Below are 20,380 nucleotides of genomic sequence, written 5' to 3'. Positions count from 1 at the left end.
ACACATTGAACTTGACCCCATATACATTCCACTATGAAGGAAAACCGAAAGTGAGGCAATCCATCTCAACGGACCCCAGAGTTTAAAAACCAGGCGGGAAGACACACTGCCGCTTCATCGGAGGCTGCACTGAGGATGTTACCCAGCATGGTAATGAAACATCTGCGAAACAAGAAACAAGCTCAGCGAGCCAACCAACCTCAACAACCTCAATTATAGCTGAGTGTCTGGCAGAGCGGACTAGAGGCTTGGAGTGGAACGCGACTGTTGTTGGCCTGGGGCCTGGCGTGGACGGTCAGACCACGTACTCGCTGAGCTGCTGCAATGCTGCTGCAATGTAATATCGATCTGAAATTCTTTACCGGACTGTGATGTCAATTCTTTAACTCTGTTATAACTATCTTACTTCTAAACTATTTTTAGACATTGTAAATAATGCTACTACTTTTCCCTTTATTTCTCTTTTGTATCCAAGATTTGTACCTAGGTACTTGTACCTAAGATGGCATCATTAGAAGCAGCCGCTGTAAAAGCTTTTTACTGTACTTCTGTATTTCTGTACTGGGGTGCACATGACAATAAAGGATATTCTATAGATCTGTCAGCCAGGGCTCCGTAATTGGACCAAGTTAACAACCACAATCAGGGAGCCCATATTCTATGAGATCCATCTGGCTGACATCATTATAATCACTATCGGTTGATTCAGAACGTGTCGACAGTATTTACACTTCAAGCCATGCTTTTGCACAACTTTGTGAAAAGATGTTCGATGCTTAGGGAGACGAGAAATTAGAAGCCTCAAAGCATTCAGATCTGCTGCGCCTTTGAGATTTGCATTAAAAAATTAGAAGTGTTTGATGAGATATATATAGCCCATCATGAAATGCGAATGAAGTAATTAAGGGCTAACAGCGTGATGAATGCACAAATAACAATAATGTATCATGGGATGCAAACTGCAGCTTGTTCAATTTTTGTATTAGCAAAACATAAAATTGAGTAACACAGCATGAAATTTCATCAGATCAACTGACCTGCTACTGTGGTCAAAATGATGAAATACTTATGTTGTAATCTACTTCAGTTGTGAAAATACATTGAAGAGGTTGGGGCTGTTCCCCTTGGAGAGAAGAAGGCTGAGAGGAGATTTGATTGAGGTTTGCAAAATCATGAGCAGGCTGGTCAGATTAGATAACGTGAAGTTATTCTCACTCATAACAGGAAAAATAAAATGAGCGGGCACAGATTTAAAGTGATGTGCAATTGAAGCGTCTGAGAAATTATGATTCTTTTTGGAGGGTCTTGTACATAGTTTACAGAAAATGCCAGTATTTGTTGTGCTTTGTTGGTGTAAACAGAAGCCTCTATTGGTTTGTTTATAACTCGCTCAGAGAGAGTAAGAACTGCCGATGCTGGAGTCAGAGATAACACAGTGTGGAGCTGGAGGAACACAGCAGGCCAGGCAGCATCAGAGGAGCAGGAAAGTTGACGTTTCGGGTTGGGAGTTTTGGATCTGAAGAAGGGACCAGACCCGAAATGTCAGCCTTCCTGCTCCTCTGATGCTGCCTGGCCTGCTTTGTTCATCCAGCTCTACACTTTGTTATCTCAGATTCTCCAGCATCGGCAGTTCCTACTATCTCTGTGTTATCTCTTGGTTTGTTTATGTTCCCTTTTAGTGGCTGCAAATATAAGCTCATGGCTGGATTTGTCAAATTGCTTGCCTGCATACGATGTTCCCCTGTTGAATAATGCAACTTGAGAGTCTCTGCTGGGCTTTGGGGATGGAGAACTGCTGACCTGACAAAGGTCTTTAGGTGGAATGGAGTTGCAACAGGTAAACTCCATGTTGTGTTGGTTAGACAGAGAGTAGGGTAAGAGAATGCAGTTGTACGTGAGAGGGAGTATCAACCATCATAAAACCCTGTGTGTCATGAGCAGTCTGGCTTTGTGGCTGCTGTGCTAAAACCTTACCAGTGAGAGGCAACCCTAGACTGCCAATAAATGTCCAGGTGCACAGTGACCTTCTACAGGTAGAGGAGGTGCAAGGATTTCAGTTTTCTCAGTGGATATTTGCCCAGTGGTGAGTTGCGCTGGGAATAGCATGTGGTAAGTTGAAGCTAGAATCAGATGTGAGGAACACCATGGGGTCAGGATAGGCAGGTAATAAGATGCTTTTGGTAAGATAGGGCAAGAAATCTCATTAGGCTTCGTGGCGGGTATCCCTCCAAAAAAAACTTTACTGAAATCGCACTTAGCCAAAAAAAGTGTGAGTCAGGCCTAAGAAGGGAAAAGATGTAACATTGTCATGAATTGAGCTTACAATATGTTCATTTCATTCACATGAAGCTACCAAATAGAATTTTGCCAGCAGAAGAGGTCTGCAAAACAGAAGCAGAGTCTGAAGAAGGAGCTAGTTAATAAAAGCCAAGTTACTTTTGTTCACTTTTTATTCTGCAGCTTTATAACCCCAAGAACTTCACACATGAATCAATAAAAGAAAGCCTGTCTGATTCATGTGACACTGGAATCACAGATACCAGGGTCACTTGTAATGCTGTCTCTTACTGATCAGGTCTTGAAAGCACTGTCAGCTGATGGTTCTCATACATGGAACAGGAGGAGGTCTTAGGCCCAGAGTCATTTACAGCTTACAAGAGACTGACACTGCTTGTGATAGCAGTGGCTATTGTATGTGCTTCAATGCTAACCGCAACCAGCTTGCTTGGATAACAAGGTGTAGAGCTGGATGAACACAGCAAGCCAAGCAGCATCAGAGGAGCAGGAAAGTTGATGTTTCAAGTCAGGACCCTAAGGGTCAACTTCCCTGCTACCTGGCCTGTTGTGTTCTTCCAGCTCCATGCTGTGTTATCTCTGAACAGAAGTTAGTGAGTTTAGCAGTTTGTAAAGTGCGTCACTGAAAATGGAGTGCTGTTCCTCAAGTTTGCATTTTAGTCATTGCCACATTGTAAGAGGCCAACAGAAGGATCTCTGCATCAGACCAACGTGAAACATCAACATAACCAGCTTGGGCAATGAAGGATATAAAGCAGGAGTAAGCCATTAGGTTCTGCTATTTCATGATCATGACTGATTGTCCAACTCAGTATCCTGTTCCCACTTTCTCCCCATAGTTCTTTGTTTTTTTCTGGTTGTGAGAACTATTTTTAACTTTTGAATATTCATTGTTTTGGCTTTTAACAGCTTCCCCATTCACCTGGCTGAAGAAATGTCTCCCCATATGTTCTAAAATGGCATACCACATTTCCTTAGTCTGTGACTTGTTGGTTCTGGACTCCATGATCATTGGGAATATCCTTCCTGTGTTTATCTTGCCTGGTCTGTTAGAATTTTGTGGGTTTTTGAATCTCTCTTCAACCAGACTCTTTCACCCCTGCACCTGGCAAACTCCCATAAATATAATCTTAAGCATTCTAGTTTCTCCTTTTTTAATCTGTCAGCCCTGCTATTCCCATGACTCCGTCTTGTAAACCTCCTTAAACTACCTCCTTAAACTGAACATCCATTTATCAGGTAAGGAGATCAAAATTCTGCATGATACTCCAGATATGGTCTCACTAAGGCCCGGTACAATTGCAGCACGACATCCCTTTCCTGTACTCAAATCCTTTCGCTACAAAGACCAACATACCATTTGCTGCCACCTTTGCCTGCTGCACCTGTATGCTTGCTTTCAGCAAATGGTGTACAAATATTGAGGAGAGTTCATTGTGCCATTTTGCTGCTAGTTGATGTTCATGTATTCTGATGGCTAGTTTCCTTTCTGTCTGTCCAATGTAACATTTGTGGCAGTCGTTGCATGGTATTTTGTAAACCACGTTTGTTCTGCATGTCGTGGGAATGGAGTCTTTAATCCTTGTGAGTGTTTGTCGTAGGTTGGCTGTGGGCTTGTGTGACACCATGATTCCTAGTGGTCTTAGGAGTCTTGTTGTCAGTTCTGATATGTTCTTGATGTAGGGCAATGTGGCCAATGTGTTAGGGCTTACTGTGTCCTCTTGTTGTTGTCTGTTTAGTAGGCATCTGCAGCTGAAGCTGCAGGGATATCAGTTTATAGCGAGGATTTTGTATAGGTGCTCTTTCTCTTTCCTGTGTCATTCCAGAGTGTTGCAGTGTGTCATGGCCTGTTTAAATAGTGTCGTAATGCAGCTTTGTTTGTGGGCGTTGGGAAGGTTGCTGTGGAAGTTGAGGATTTGATCAGTATGGGTTGCTTTCCTGTATACTGAGGTTTGGAACTCCCCGTTGATCATACACTCAACTTTAACGTCCAGAAATGGAAGTTGATTGTTGTTTTCTTCTTCCCTTGTGAATTTAATCCCTGCGAATACGCTGTTGATGAGGTGGTGGATCTCTTCTAATTTGTTGCATTTAATAAAGACAAAAGTGTCATTATTAGAAATGTGTCATTATTAAAAGAAGAAAACAACCAACTTCCGTTTCTGGATGTTAAAGTTGAGTGTATAACCAACGGGGAGCTCCAAACCTCAGTATGCAGACAAGCAACCCATACAGATCAAATCCTCAACTTCCACAGCACCCACCCCAATGTCCACCAACAAAGCCCACAGCCACTCTACGACAAACACTCTCAAGGATTAAAGACCCCATTCCCACAACATGCAGAACCAATGTGGTTTACAAAATACCATGCAACGACTGCCACAAACGTTACATCGGACAGACAGGAAGGAAACTAGCCATCAGAATACACGAACATCAGCTAGCAGCAAAACTCTCCTTAGTATCGGTACACTCAGACAATGAAGGCCATCAGTTTAACTGGGACAAGGTAACAATAGTAGCCCAAGCCAAACATTAGACACTCATGGGAATTCCTCGAGGCATGGTTCTGCACCCGTAATGCAATCAACAAACCCATAGAATTGGACCCCATATACAAACCCATACAGATCAAAACCGGAAATGACACTACTCACCATAACGCACCAAACAGTATAAATTCCAAATGGAGTAGAATAGCACTGCTTCATCGGAGGCTTCACTGATGATGTTACCCAGCATGGTGATGAAACATCTGAACGAAAACAAGCCAGCTCGGTGAGCAAGTCAACCTCACCCACAACCTGAGCTACAGATCTTTGCCAAAACTTTAAACACATGGTTCATGTCCTGCTTTGTGAAGGACAGCCCTTCTGCTGGTTTTGTCTTTACATCCTCTATGTGAGAGGTTGGTTACTTATCCAGCTGCATAATCGATAAAACTGGTACTGCACTGGTTTGATGATTCTTTTGCTCTCCAGGCTTCTGATTTCTGTCTCTCGTTTTGCCCATAAAGTAAATGGCACTGGGTGGGCCTTATGGAATCATGGAATTACTCGCTGTTTAAAGTGCAAGCTAGCGTTGGCCCCTTTGATAGTCCCTAGACCTCCCTGAAAAACCACTGGCTACTTAATTAGGATTTCACTCAGGCAGCATTTTCTAATTAAAAAATGTTGAGCCAATCAAGTTGAATCTTTGGCAACCAGTTTCAGCCCATCAGGCTTGGGCCTGAATCTTTTACTACAATCAGTGATAACTGAACCAGCTGCTTCTCATAAGAGGCCAGAACCAGCATTGTACCCTTAATCTGTAGCGGCTCCCCCATATAGGTTCTCAGCCTGGCCGAGGTCTTATGCAAACTTAAGAGTTTGAGTGAAGGATGAATTTTGGTAAAGCCTGGTTTCACAGTGACTGATACAGCCATACCAGTATTGACCTCCGTTTGAACTGGGTGACCATTTAGCCAGATACTTATTTTGATTGGTTCTGATTTGGATGTTGCTAAGCAACTTAAACAACTCCAAACTGGCTCCAGCAGGTTGACTTTCCAGGGTGTGCACACTCTTGGATCCTAGCCTATTAGTTCTCTTACTCAATACAGGCTTAGTGGGACCCTTTTGCAGTCTTGAGTCCGCATACAACAGCAACTACAATGGTCTACCAGGCCGGATCCTCTAGAAAATTTTAAACGTTTGTCTGAGGCTTGGCTTTGCTGTCGGCTGACCAAGAGTTCCTCTGTTCAGGATATGTCCTGAGTCAATCAATGCAATCGCTTTCACTCAGGTCGTGTCCCCCAATCTCAGTCGGCCTGTTGAGGGTGTCCATTTCCATCAGCATAACCTGTAACTCATAAGCTCTACTTGCCACATTTTCTAATGACAAAGCCAGTTGTAGCGCCTGTTCGAAGTCCAGTTGGGCTTTAGTTATTTTTCATGGTCATATCATTAATCCCACATGCCAAATGGTCTCTCAGCATCTCACTTAAAGGTTAGACCAAAATCACATGTCTTAACCCTGTTAAAAATCCCAACACGGATTCCTCTGGTTCTCAACCTGCTGAGTAAAACCCCACAGTATCTCAGCATTAGAGGAGGCTTGGAGTCATAATATTCCTCAGCTGAATCTGTCAATTCTTCAAAGGTTTTTGCATCTGCTGCCTCCAGGAAAGTTAGGCTCCTAATAACTGCAAAAGCTGCATGTCCACTCTGTCAGGAGAATTACTTGAAGCTTTACATCTGCCCAGTGTCATTTACCCAGAAAAAATTACACATTCTTTCCACATACTGGGCCCAGTCTTCGATGGCAGGATTGAACGAGTCAAGCTTCCCAAATAGAGGCATGATGCCAGAAATGCTTACCCCAACTCAAAGACGACTGTTGAAGGCGAATCTCTATAGGAGTGTATCCCACTCTCATCTCTACTGAAATAACTCCATGAAGATCGGTATCCCGTCACTAAGTCAGCCTTTATTCACACCAACAAATCTAGCTCAGAGCCAGATCATGGAGTGAGCAGTACCCCTGACACTCCTGTTTGTATCTCCCAGCCAGGGCTCCCTGATTGGACCAGGTTAATAGCCCAATCAGGAAAATTGGACTGTATGAGACCCAGGAACAAAAACTGGAATAGCTCAACAGGTCTGGCAGCATCTGTGGAGAGAAATCAGAGTTAACGTTTCGGGTTGAGTGACACCTCCCCAGAACTGCAGCATCTGTAGTTCTTTTGGTTTTTATTTAGTCAATGAGATCCACCTGGCTGATATTGCTCCAATTACTACAGTTTGATACATGACCTCCACTGTCACTAATGAGACAAGGTGAAAATTAATGCAAAATGTTAAAACTTGTGTTTGCAATCTATCAGCAATAATTTAAATCCAATGCCATTTCCATAGTTTAACACTCCAGGTAAGTAATGTTACCAATCTGAATATATCTCATCAGTTTTAAACCAAGTTTAACATCGGGGATGTTAACAAAATATTACAGAAAATTATGCAATTCCTCAAAATTCACAATATGCACATATTGCAACACAGAAGACAGCTGAATTAGTCTTTCAACGCTACTCTTGCATCATACTAATTTGCCGGAAATAGAAAAATGTATACAATAAGTGGTTCAGCCCTTTAAAGTAGACCAGTGCACTGTTCAGTACGGACTTAAGCTTTTGCCGACTTATGTAAATTTAAGATACTTGAAATTGAGTTTTATGTATAAAATAGAATAACCTGAAAGTTACTCTTCTGAATTTAACAGTTTTTGCTGCTTTAAGATACTTTTTTCGACGTGAGTTATTTAATTAGAAATGATTTCTTTTACAGATCCATAAAGGCAGTGAGTGAAGAGATTCAAAGCACAAGAATGGGGAAGGCATTTCTCTTAATTGGTCAGTATTTTGTGTCTTTTTTAAAAATTTCTGATTAACTGAGATGGCAAGTGAGACCACATAACTCTGTGATAGTTTTCATCAGCAGGTCACCCATTCTCACCTTCTGTCTGTTCATTTGGGTGTTCTTAAATAGTGCCGTGGCATTGTTTGCAGCCACAGTATTAATATTTAACATCTCATTGAAGATCTCACATCACTGTGTGGCCAGATATCATTCCCTTGATTGGGCAGTAAGTACTGGGAGTGGTTGAACTGTCTCAATGCCAACACATATTCTTTCAATTATCATATTTAACGTAAAGGCATTAAGCTTAGAGAAGATGTAAGGAAAACCCCTTTTCACCCAGATGGTGGTGAGTGAAATAATTCCACAGAGGCTGGTATCGCATCACCAAGTCACCCTTTATTTACATGTGGAAAGTCCTTGACACTGATCCAGCTCCCTCAGAGCCAGCTCTCAGAGTGTCAGGATGTCTATTTTTATCTGTCAGCCAGGGCTCCCTGATTGTACCACACTAACAGCCCCAATCAGGGAGCTCATTCTATGAGGTCCACCTGACTGACCTCATTACAATCACTATAGTGTGCACCTAGAATTCATTTCCTGTGAGTGTGGCAGAGGCAGAAACATTCATAATGTTTAAGAAGTATTTAGATGTGTACGATATGGAGGCACCAGTGTTGGACGGGGAATGGACAAAGAACAGGACTTCACCTGATGAAGGAGCAGTGTTCCAAAAGCTTGTAATTTCAAATAAATATGTTGGACTATGACCAGGTGTTGTGTGACTTCTGACTTTTCAATGATGAAGGCATACAAGGCTATTGGCCAAGTGCTGAGAAATGGATTTAGAATAGTAAGGTGATTGTTTTTGACCAGCAGGGATGTGATGGACTGAAGCACCTTTTTCTGTGTTGTAAATCCCTATGACTGTATGACTCTATACTCATAGTCTTTTTTAATCTCCAGATTGATTAGATTTTCACAAAACCTCAACATACATTTCTTTTAAAAAAATCAAAATCAAAGACATAAACAGAAAAACAATGGACTTAAGACTTTAGTTTTAGAATGCATACTTTTCCCTCACAAAAATGTATTTAAATTTTTAGTTTAATTCGTTTTTAATGTGTCTTTTAACAGTAAAGTTCTTTGGTATTTAGTGGCATAAAATTACATTGTGTGTTTATTTTTATTTTAGTGAGTTTGGTCCTACTGCAAAGATCACTGGGTAAGTGTTGCACATTTATAATTACTTTAAAGTTTGTTTTTTATTGGTCCAGGAAAAGATAACGTAGTGTTTATATTACTGGGGTACTGATCCAAGCAAGCATGACTTCAAATTTCACTGTGATAATTTGAGAATTTGAATTTGTAATAACATTAAAGCTACTGAAATCTAGGACCAATGTACAATGTATGACTGAATTGATATCTTTTGTTTCATAATTTCAATCAAAGCCAAAGTTTACACCCTTGGGTCTAATAAGCAAATTATATGGACCCAATCCTAACTCGAAGACTGAGATTTCTTGATAGGTGTTTTGTGGAAGTCTGCAGATCGTTGTCTTTAGCATTTCAAATAACCGTATGTTTTCTTCACACTTTAGTCTGTTCCTACAAGCTGGTTTGTTACTACACAAACTGGGCTCAGTACAGACCATCCATTGGTAAATTTGTTCCAACTAATGTTGACCCCTACCTGTGCACCCATCTGATTTATGCCTTCGCCAGCATGAAAGATAACAAACTCACCACCTATGAATGGAATGATGAAATTATGTATGAGAAATTCAATGATCTGAAAAAAAAGTAAGTCTTCATTCGTTCTGTGCTCTAATACTTACAAATTTAAGACCTAAGTTATAATTAATTTCATGTTAAGCTGCTTAAACATTCTGCAAGAAAGTGATCAATGACGTTACTTTGTTTATTCTTCCTATAGTAGAGAAATCAAATGTTAATGTACTCTGTTCCAGGTTACTGCAATACTGAGAATCATAGTTTGTGTATGTTTTCTCAACAGAAATTCTAAGCTGAGAACACTTCTGGCTATTGGAGGTTGGAATTTTGGTTCCAGCAGGTAACATCCATGTTTTGTTTATTTTTACAAAATAGTAAAAATCCCAATGTTCAGTGAGTTGAGAATTGAAATATACGAATGTCACCAATTCTATGCTTAATTAGTAAACTGAAGTTGGTGAATTTTCCTCCATGAAATTATGGCAACATGTGCCTAGTTTAAGGGGTTTTAAGTATCTTATTAGATTGTTCATGCTGCCCAAAATCATAACAGTGCAAAATAAATCCCAGATAGAGATTCATCATTGTATATTTGTACTTATGAAAACTGTTGCATGCTTAAATCAAAGCTATCTCAGAAGAACTGTTGGCCAGTACTGAAGTTTGTCAAGTTAAAGGGACAGCGTTCCTGCTTGTAGCTTTCTCAACTTGTAATAAATGTTTCAGTACATTTATTCACGTTACTCTGTTAACTAGTGGAGGTTACTATGGGCATGTCAAGTGTTCAAAAGAAAAGTGCTGGACAGAAATACTCAGTTGGCTTTCAAGTGGAGATTGATGAATTTAATGCATTCTCTATTTTCAATCTGCTCACGTGACCAGATTTACCAGTATGGTGGCTACATCGCAAACTCGCAAAATATTTATTGATTCTTCAATCCTCTTTCTGCGGAAGCATGGGTTTGATGGTTTAGACCTAGACTGGGAGTATCCTGGATCCCAAGGAAGTCCACCGGAAGATAAACAACGTTTCACAATCTTGGTTAAGGTGAAAGGTTTAAGGTTACCATCTTTAATCTAACACCCTGTAAGAACATTACAGAAAAACAGCTTTGTAACTAATTCAGAAAGCAATTCACTTACATCCCATTCTTTTGTAATTATATTTTAGTTCTTCTCAAATTTGTGAATGCTGTTGATCAACAAAACAAGTGCAGATTAAATATAGAAACCCTAAAAACAGGAATGCTTCCTAAATGTCACTGACGGCCAACTAGAAAACAAGAAATCTGAAACATGGAAAATAGAAACAGAAGTAGACTAATTGAACCTGCTCCTCCATTCAATGTGATCATGGCTGATCATTCAACTCAATTCACTGTTCCTGCACACCCTTTGATTCCTTTAGCCCAAACAACTATATCTAAGTCCTTCTTGAAAACATTCAATGTTTTGGCTTTAACTGTTTTCTGTGGTAGAGAATTTCTCAGGGTCATCACTCTCTGGGTTAAAAAAAAAATCTCATCATCTCAGTCCTAAATAGGCTTACCTCTTACCTTTGGACTGTGACTTTCATGGAAATGAATGAACTAGAAATGGCCTTGGTATAAATAGTTAAGGAGGTAGATCAGGGAAATACACACAGTATCACAGAAGAAAATAATCCCACATGTAAAGGCAAAATATGTACAGTTGATTCTAACACGAACCATAGTCCCAGCAGGATGTTCTCTTATTGAAGACAAAACACTTGTGGTGAGTTTGACCTGACAGCCATCACACCTCAGGCAATTAGCAATATTGAGAAATTGGGACCTTCAATGTAACCTCACACAGTACAGGAATGTGGAGATAGCAAGGACTGTAAATGCTGGAAGTCAGAGTCATTAAAATGTGGAGCTGGAGGAGCACAGAAGGTCAAACAGCATCCAAGAAGCAGGAAAGTCGACGTAAGTCCTGATGAAGGGTCGTGGTCCGAAATGTCTACTTTCCTGCTCCTCAGATGCTGCCTGACCTGTTGGTCTCCTCCAGCTCCAGTACAGGAACCTGCACCATAAGCATCTTTCTCCATTGCAAACCAGCCATCCAACCAACTGAGCAGTACTGATCAAGTGACAACTGTAGATGACAGACTGAATTCCCATGAACAATCCACTATTAAGAGATCTGTGACTACACCAACTATGTTCTGAAAAATGTTTATCTTAATTTGAAATCAGGATGTGCTCCTTCTCTGTAGGAATTGCTGGAGGCCTTTAAAAAAGAGGCACGATCTTCTGGCAAGGACAGACTCCTGCTCACAGCTGCAGTTGCTGCTGGAAAAGAAACCATTGACGCCGCATATGAGATGTCTGAAATTTCAAAGTAAGTGAACTTGCAGAAAGATTTAAGGTTACAATCTTTGGAAAAAAGCCTTTCTCAAACATGTCGTAACTGAATCAATTGACGTTTTAATGAGACATGGGAAGAACAATCAATCATTTTGAAGAATATGAACTTTGAAATATTGAGACAGAAGCTGTCCTAAGGCCAGATCATGACATAGACTGCCTTTTAAAATGACTTTTTAGTTCTTCTGATGTTTCTGACCATATATTCAGTGTTGAGTTCAGGCAACAAGTCTGTTTTAATTACATTTCCTACACTACAGGCTAAAAGCAACATAAGTGACATACCCTTAAATAGTTTGAATTTTCACTGTAAAAGGGGATATGGGCTCAGTTGCAGAATGGGAAGATTAAAACATTGAAAAGTGCCAGTGGTGTGGGAACACAACATAATCGTGCCCAATTCTAGATTTTACCTTGGAACGAAACTTTCCTTCCGTCACTCACTATCTCCAGTTTGATCTCTAGGGAATGTTCAGACAACTGGAAGGATTAGCTTTCCCGAGTCTTTCTGCCATCTTTCTTCTCCTTTCTGCCTTCAGCAGTAATACTGATTGATTTCAATCTGACTCTTGGACTGGAGCTATTTAAATCAAAACCCTTCCTTTAGCAGAGTACACTCATCATCATGACTGGACTCTGTTATTGAGTAGAAACATGTGAGTGGTATGCTAATACTGTGGCTGAGTGAAAACGATTAAGCAAAGTTTCTAGCAGAACTAATAGATTCTCAAAAACTTCTCCTGATGCAAGAGGGTCTTTATCAATAACACCTTCCTCAAAGCAACTATAGAAATGATACAATGCCCTGCCCACTGCAGGAAATAATATCTGCTATTTTTAATTTTGTTCTTTTTTATTCTTTCTGCTCAGTTCCACAGTTTTAGATCATGGAGTCGCTACAGTGCAGAAAGAGGCAATTTGGGCCATCGAGTCTGCACTGGCCCTCCAAAGAGCCTTTTATCCAGACCCACCCTACACTTCCAATGGCTGATCCAACAAGCCTGCACATCCCTGGACACTACGGGGCAATTTAACCTTGCCAAACCACTTAACCTACTCTTCTTTGAACTTCTATAAATGTCTGCTTTTGCTGTAACTTTAGGCCAGATTTCAAAAGCTTCAATGAATGAAGCAGCATGGGGTCTGACAGTGGAGATTGAGGCTGCTTGATGTTTCCCATTGTCTGAGACACAGTTCTCCAACAAAATGAAGACCTCCGCCTTGTGCTGAACTGAGAAATAATGAAATGCCCTGATTAAAAGTTGCCTTATCTCCAGTAATCAAAGAATCGAATGCAAACCTGGAGCATTTACTAGGCATCAAGTATTTACTATTGGAAACATCGGCTAAGTAATACTAGTAATTATTATTGTAAATAACTGTACCAAATATTTTTGAGTTACCATGCTTCAAGTAGCATTATTTTTAAAAGATACTTAGACTTCATCTCTGTCATGACATATGATTTTCATGGCTCTTGGGAGAGAGTTACTGGACACAACAGCCCGCTGTATCGTGGCTCCACTGACCGAGGCCAATTTATTTACTACAATGTTGTAAGTATGCCTGTAAACAGGACAGCCAAATTTGCTTATATTCATTATCACTGTAATATTTTACAAAAATTGACAAATTTCTAAGTTTTTTGAATCTCTGTAAAGCTTCAAACCAAACTATCTTGTAGAACTTCACTATGAACTACTGGAGAGAAAATGGCGCCCCAGCAGAGAAACTGATTGTTGGATTCCCAACATATGGACGCACTTTCACCCTAAGCACTTCCCAAACAGGTGTCGGTGCTCCAGCATCAGGTCCTGGTCAAGCTGGATCATTCACCAGGGAAGGTGGATTCTGGTCCCACTATGAGGTAATTAGTTTGAAAATGATATCAATTTATCACAGAGTAAACTCACCAAAGTTTACCTTGGTTTTATGTGAAGTCAGAAAGTTAACTCATATTTCACCATTTAACCTAATAAACAATTGTTGTCACATTTCAGGACTCCCCATCTCATTTCAATTGTGCTTTCACGTTGGACAGAACATATGTTTCTTGAGTAAGAATCATTAAGTATATATCATACCTCTATCTGTAACTATAGAGAGAGAGGTACATTTACAGGTATGATACTTTCTTAATGATTCTTCCTCAAGAAACATGTGTTCTGTCCAACACAAAAACACAACTGAAATAAGATGGGGTTTCCTGAAATGTGACATCTATTGTTTATTAGGTAGGCCTTTGAGAAAGATTCATTGTGATGATAATCTCCCCATCCTTTGAGATTAGTCCTAACTGTTAGCATTTAAAGGATTTTACCTCACCCATTAAATAGTCAATATTACATTAAAGTATGTTTGTTTTTAGAAGGCATCTTTCTTTCCTGTTAACATTTCACCATTTTTCTGTCACAGTTAAATATATCCTGCAAAGTCTTCACTGAGCTGTTTTGTACCTGTATTTATTTATAGATAATTTCTGAATAAAGCATATTTTTGAAGTAAAAATAAAGTTAAATAAATCCTGAAAATAACTGGAAATGAAACTATGAATAAAAAGGATAAATTTCCCTGATATGTGTTAACAATATTTATTTGTTTTGATTGACAGATCTGTCCATTTCTGAAAAGTGCTACCATTAATTTTATTGAAGATCAGAAAGTTCCTTATGCAGTCAAGGGTAATCAATGGGTTGGATATGACGATCACCAGAGTTTTACAACCAAAGTAGGGGCTTTGAATTTATCTTCATAAATTTACATACAGCCATGGGTATTCAGTTTACAGTCAATTCAACCTATGCTTGTTCAAAAAAGATAAGGTTATTTAGAGACATAAATCAATGGAGCTCTTTTCAACCATCGACTTAGAAACTGTTTGTTACAATATTCAATTTTTATAAAAATTGCTTTACATTTTTTACAAAATAGAGAACAAAGATAATATTCCTTTGCTGTATTTGCAGTAAAAGGAATTTAGTATTGTTTGGTAAAAGAGATTATGTCAACACTTAAAGCTCTGCAATTTTACAGGTTTCACTGTATATGGAATTAGTTCCAACAGGTTGTTATGATGGTATTACTTAAACAGTGTCTAATTCTGAAAACGTGTCAATTGGCTTTAACCTGGTGTAATTTGCAGTTGATGGTTTACTTTGAGCAAGACAAGAAAGGTAAATATAAGTTAAAGTTATAATACCAAATATCACATAGACAAAAATGGGAATCACAGAGCATTGACATTACAAGTAAGGATATGAGGCGTTGGTAACTCTTGGAGTTATGCATATTCACTTCATTTCATATGATGCATCCCACACTCCATGTGATTTGATAGGCTTCTTCCATGTGTTATAATCTGTGACGAATCTACTCCATATTTTGGATTGGACACATAAATAGATTTTGCTACGTGCAACAGAATATCATAAAGGAGGACTGACAGAATTGCTGAGGATATGTAAAGTAGATTCTGCAATTGAAATCAAGCACAATGACCCTAATTGTCCAACTGGATGATTGCCATTGATGAGGCATAGACTGGAGTTATGCTTTGGAATGATATGCAAGTCACATTGCGACTAAGCTGACAGGAGTTACCCGGAAAGTTCAAACTTCTGATTGACAATTATTTAAAGCCTGGGAACATCTGATAAAGTACCAAATCTGAGTTAGAATGGGATATATTGGAGCGTTCCGACTCATTAATATTTATAATTGACCAGGGAAAATTAGAGGGATGGAAATCTGCTGTAATTCCTGAGTAATCTTTAAACAGGACGTATCACCCTTGCCTCAAATCCATCACTGTCCCCTGTCCTAACTACCTATCTAGTCCCTACTCACACCCAACCAATAGCCCCCACCCTGTGTCCAACTCCCCCAGTCACCACCAACACAGCTCCCAGGGAAAACTGAAGTAGGATTCATTTCCATTGCAATTCATTAGTTCTTCTGCATATTCCTTGGAGTTATTAAACAAGAATATAAGAGTCAATGTATGCAGAATACTTTTGAGAATGAAAAGATTAATGTGTTCAATGAAATTTTAATGTTAATTAAACAAACATAACTTTGAATTGTATCTTTCATATCTGTTTTCCCTGTAGGTTCAGTGGCTGAAGAATCACAATTTTGGAGGTGCTATGGCATGGGCTTTGGATCTGGATGATTTTTCTGGAAATACATGTAGTCAAGGAGTTTACCCTTTGATCACTACATTGAAGTCCCTCCTTAACATTGAAAATCCTGGTAAATTATTAAACATGGCCCAACTAAAATTGAACTACTTTCCATTGCTGTAGTAAATAATATGTTAAAAACTTGCTGGGTCCAAACTTTCACTGTCTCTTGCCCTGCTTGTGCCATTATTTTCCATTTGTACATCGATATTTAGATCCATAAAGTAAACTGTCTTTATGAACTTCTCACACTGGAATCACACATTCATGTCACTGGTGTAGTTGAGATGCCTCAGTACTGCATCTCTGGACTAATTATCACTGACCCAATAACCCAGCTCCCGCATAAATGATCTTGACTATTCATATGCAATGCCATGAGAGATTGAGCAGTACTATGGTAAACAGTATAGTATTATGTAAGTAATGGCAATGTCAAACTCTGTAAATATGTAGAAATATAAAACCCACAATTGATTGTTTAAATAGTTCAAATGCAAAATTTTTCAAACTTATTTCCCTGTCACTTTCCATGGCTTCGTCCCATTCTAGTTCTGAAACCTCCTTCAGGCCTATGTGCTAACAGATATTCTCCACTTTTCCTGTGTATGTCTCGGGTTTATTCCTTCCTCTGCTCCACACATTATCACTTCAAAAGCCTTAGCCATACACAGTGAAGCTCTACTTCTAACACTTTCTTCATACCATTACCCCCACAAATCTTCTTCAAATCCTCCCTCATTGTCCACAGTTTCATTCATCTCCCCAGTTTTTTTCATACTTCTACTCCGCATGGCTTTCCACCTCAGTGCAATGCTATTTGAACTCAAGGTGCTAGGCAAAGGCAAGTTATAGTGAAGAAGCACTTTGCAACATTTGGCATTAAATTCATAAATTCACTTAATCTGTTTTTGCAATGAAATTACCTGAAAATATCAAGAGAATAACAAAACCTTAGTGATTTGGATTCGAGTAATTTGATTAGAATGCTATTTCTTCTTTTGTTTCACAGATAGTGGTTCAATAACACATAATGCAACTTCATCTGAACCCACTTCTCTCGAGCCACCTGTTCCAACCTCAACTGCACCTACTGATCCTCATACAAGTACGAGCAACTGGTGCCATGGCAAAACTCCAGGGTTATATGCTGACCCAAATGATCATCAAAAATTTTACAACTGTGGGGGTGGACAAACCTTCCACCAGACTTGTCCTGAAATCTTGATCTTTAATAAAAATTGTAATTGTTGCAGTTGGCCTTAATTATTGTAACGGAGGTGAACATATTTGTTCGTGACAAATGCCATCAAAATATGAATGAAATCTCAAAGTACATAATAAGAGCATGAATTCAGTGATGTGCAGTTTTGTCATTATATTTACCAGAACTGTATTTCTCTATTTTCATTTTACTAAACAGATTGTTGGAATACACTTACTTGTTTATGAGGAAAGATGCTTTATAACTAAAAATGAAATCGAGAATCACACAAAGGTAATTTTTTGACTATTTGTCAATTCATCCATGTATAATGGAGTCAAGAAAGATCCTGAGAACAATTGCGTTGATTTTGAAATTGGCTCTGGACACAGTAAAAAAAAATGACCATCCTTAATTCATTAAAGTTGGCTTATTTTTTCTCTATTGCTCTATTTCCTCTATTTGTTTCTTTTTCCTTTTTATGCACAAAATAAAGCAAAGTTACAAAGTAAGTAAAAAAAGAGCATGGACTGAATATTTTCTGCTAACTTATTTTACCATTGTAATTCTTTATGTTTTAGTCACTCTCACCGATACAGAAAGGTCTAAGGATTCAAGAAGCAATTATTAAGGCATCAGCCATTAAACAAGGGACACAAGAATGAAAACCCCCATTGTATTTAATGACATAAAGACTAACATTAAAGGTGCAAACATTGGTGCCACCTCAGTATATCGATGTGATTTTCGTCTCTCTGGGTGCTGCAGCTGATCGCTCTGTCCCTTGGCAATAAGTGATATAATGCCTGTCCTCTGACGCCCCAGCCCAAGAATGTTCAATGGGTCCTGCACAAGTGCCGATGCCACCTCGTTTGCTGCAATTACTGGATCTGGTCAGCTCCCCCTCAATCTCAGTGTGTAATGGAGCCTACCTGTCTCCTGGCAATGGACAGGCAGCTCAAGGCACGCCAATTGCCCTCTCACTTGAGAACAGCCGCCTGGAGCTCATGGTCAGACTGAGGGTGTTGATGCAGGTCTGAATGCAAATATGGTAGCTACCGATTGCCCTGCCAGATCTACATCCCTGTGTCAGTCACCAACCTCCCCATGAAGAAAACGCTGCACTCACCCAAGCAACACCAAAAGCTATGGTATGAATGCACTCCTCTATCAGCCGTGTATGTCTACTCAGTGCTTTTTGTTACTCCACCAGATATTTCTCTGATCTTCACTGTGTCTCGAACAGATTCAGTGTGTCTCTGACCAGAAATGCACCATTGGCTGAGTCTCTGATAGGCCTTGCTCCCAGTAGTTCTCAGGGTGTCAGGGCCTGTAGCTGTCACAGGCTTTATCAATGCCACTTGCCTGCCTGCTCTCCTGAATCTGATTGATTCTTGAACATACCTTTCACGAGGTGAGTGAATCATTTCTGGTGAAGGGTGTGGGAAAGTGAGGTGGCGCTACAATCTCTGAGCGTTGGACACTTAGTACTCAGTGACAGAAAGGTCTCTGTGCAGGCAGCATTTCTTTCTTCCAGTGAGTGCACATCTGCATAACAGAAAACAAGCAGGCCTAACCCTTCCTGTTCATCTGTCCTGCTTGCATTTGACGTGATTCCTTTCTGCCCAGAGTTTAACACAAAGGTCCACAGCTTCTTACTGTCAATGCACATCACGCTGATCCCTCCACTCTCAATGTCTGCTCTGAGCTCCAACCATACCGAGAGGTTCTAGCTCAGCAGCTAGAATATGGTACTTCCTCCAGCTCATCTTAGCCTTTCTTGCAGACAGAAGGGAGAAGTGAGTCTCAAAATAACGATGAATTGTCTCCCTCCTCGGCTGTCATCCCATAGACAGATGATGAGTCTCCGTGACACCTCCACCCTCATGACACATTGGGGGAGCCGAAAACAAGGTGTGGATCCCAACAGAAACAGAAATTGCTGGAAAAGCTCAGCAGATCTGCACACATTCCTTGGCTCCAACCCAGCTGCAAACCAGGTTTCCACTCTCTAGTTCACACACTAGGATCTTCAGCAATCAGTTCTTATCCCCATGTTTTGTATATGCCTGGATGATAAAACTAACTTGTCTGCAAGAAATGCCTTTCTGATGAAAGGGAGATGAGTCAGAATTTTGTTGTTTCTTTTTGTTAAGTTTCCCTGACACTTTACAAGGTCAACATGCCATGGTTTGCACCTGAACTTTTCCAGACAATTATTGAAGTTATTTCCACAGTTTTGTATTCTGTAGCAGATCTTTTTTTATGCAAATTTTGAAATTTCATGGTTAAAATTGCTATAAATATTTTGTGGTTCCTATCCATCAATTGCTACAGTTCCACATACCATGATATTCCCTAAGGACATTTCTGTATCTATAGAAATTAATATTAACCAAGATTTGTGTCAATTGAGTAGTTCAACTGACTTCCATGTTGCATCATGTTTTGACTGATTTAGTACAAATAGGTTTCTTAACAAAGTAAAATTGCATTGAGTCAAACTTGAATGACGTGAAGTTCAGCGATGTCAAAGTCATCAGAAATCTAGATAGCAGAATTGCAAATCAAATAGAACAATGCTTTTGTTCAACCAGAATTTTGCACTGGAAACTCTGGATTAACAAAACTTTTCCAAGTTAAACATGTGATTACGCCAACTAATCAAAGTCAAGTTAGGTCACACAAGAAGACAAAACCATGGAGCACTGGGAAACTTTCATTTAACATTGACTTCTTCCTGTGCAAAGTTTGCAAGCGTTTTGTTGTTCGGTGTTTGGAGAAAGACATTTGTTAATGCTTGCCATGGCATATGACATCTGCTGTAAATTGCTTTCAATTAGTTTGCATAACTATTAAAATACATTACACAGAACATGATGTCAGAAGTGTGAAGTTGAAACTGCAGATTTTCAGAGCTGTCTGCAACTTTGAAGTGCGGGATGAATCAGAACAGTTATGGATTTTTAAGTCCCTAATTGTGATAATTAGAAGTGAAATGAGACATAATTTAGATATATGCTCCAGTCTCAGTAGCAAAATCATGAATAATCTGTAAAAGTAAACAAGAAACCTGAACAAGTAGCAACTCTGTTATTAGTAGCTAGGAAAAGATGCAATACAACTAGACTGACTGAGGAGCACAATAGTCAAACTTGGAGGAACTTTAAA

The 20,380-nt window shown here is 39.5% G+C and overlaps 1 protein-coding gene across 2 annotated transcripts; it reads left to right on the top strand.

Annotated features, from left to right (window-relative positions):
• Positions 1 to 7,421: 7,421 nt before the first annotated feature.
• On the top strand, positions 7,422 to 17,939 carry LOC125481685 (acidic mammalian chitinase-like). Of its 2 annotated transcripts, none has more exons than XM_048593549.1 (12): positions 7,422 to 7,480; positions 7,623 to 7,687; positions 8,893 to 8,922; positions 9,302 to 9,503; positions 9,718 to 9,774; positions 10,317 to 10,482; positions 11,674 to 11,798; positions 13,257 to 13,380; positions 13,509 to 13,691; positions 14,436 to 14,552; positions 15,934 to 16,075; positions 17,018 to 17,939. In XM_048593549.1, exons 2-12 carry the CDS (start codon positions 7,663 to 7,665, stop codon positions 17,269 to 17,271), a joined length of 1,425 nt encoding a protein of 474 aa, XP_048449506.1. In that variant the 5' UTR covers positions 7,422 to 7,480; positions 7,623 to 7,662; the 3' UTR covers positions 17,272 to 17,939. The 2 variants fall into 2 exon arrangements, with proteins under 2 accessions (XP_048449506.1, XP_048449507.1); XM_048593550.1 differs by having other exon boundaries at positions 7,423 to 7,452.
• The last annotated feature ends 2,441 nt before the right edge of the window (positions 17,940 to 20,380 follow it).

The sequence above is a fragment of the Rhincodon typus genome, unplaced genomic scaffold (assembly GCF_021869965.1).
Source record: "Rhincodon typus isolate 14 unplaced genomic scaffold, sRhiTyp1.1 hic_rhity00003080, whole genome shotgun sequence".
In the NCBI taxonomy this organism is placed as follows: Eukaryota; Metazoa; Chordata; class Chondrichthyes; order Orectolobiformes; family Rhincodontidae; genus Rhincodon; species Rhincodon typus.
The sequence above is the reverse complement of the archived record's forward strand: the minus strand, read 5'-3'. Positions and strand labels throughout refer to the sequence as shown.

Bases quoted from the DNA above. Each gene is read 5' to 3' on its own strand.
- LOC125481685 (XM_048593549.1), top strand. From the start codon at position 7,663: ATGGGGAAGGCATTTCTCTTAATTG. The intron at 9,504-9,717 runs GTAAGTCTTCAT...TTTTCTCAACAG, and splicing joins TTCAATGATCTGAAAAAAAA to AAATTCTAAGCTGAGAACAC. The intron at 9,775-10,316 runs GTAACATCCATG...TCACGTGACCAG, and splicing joins TGGAATTTTGGTTCCAGCAG to ATTTACCAGTATGGTGGCTA.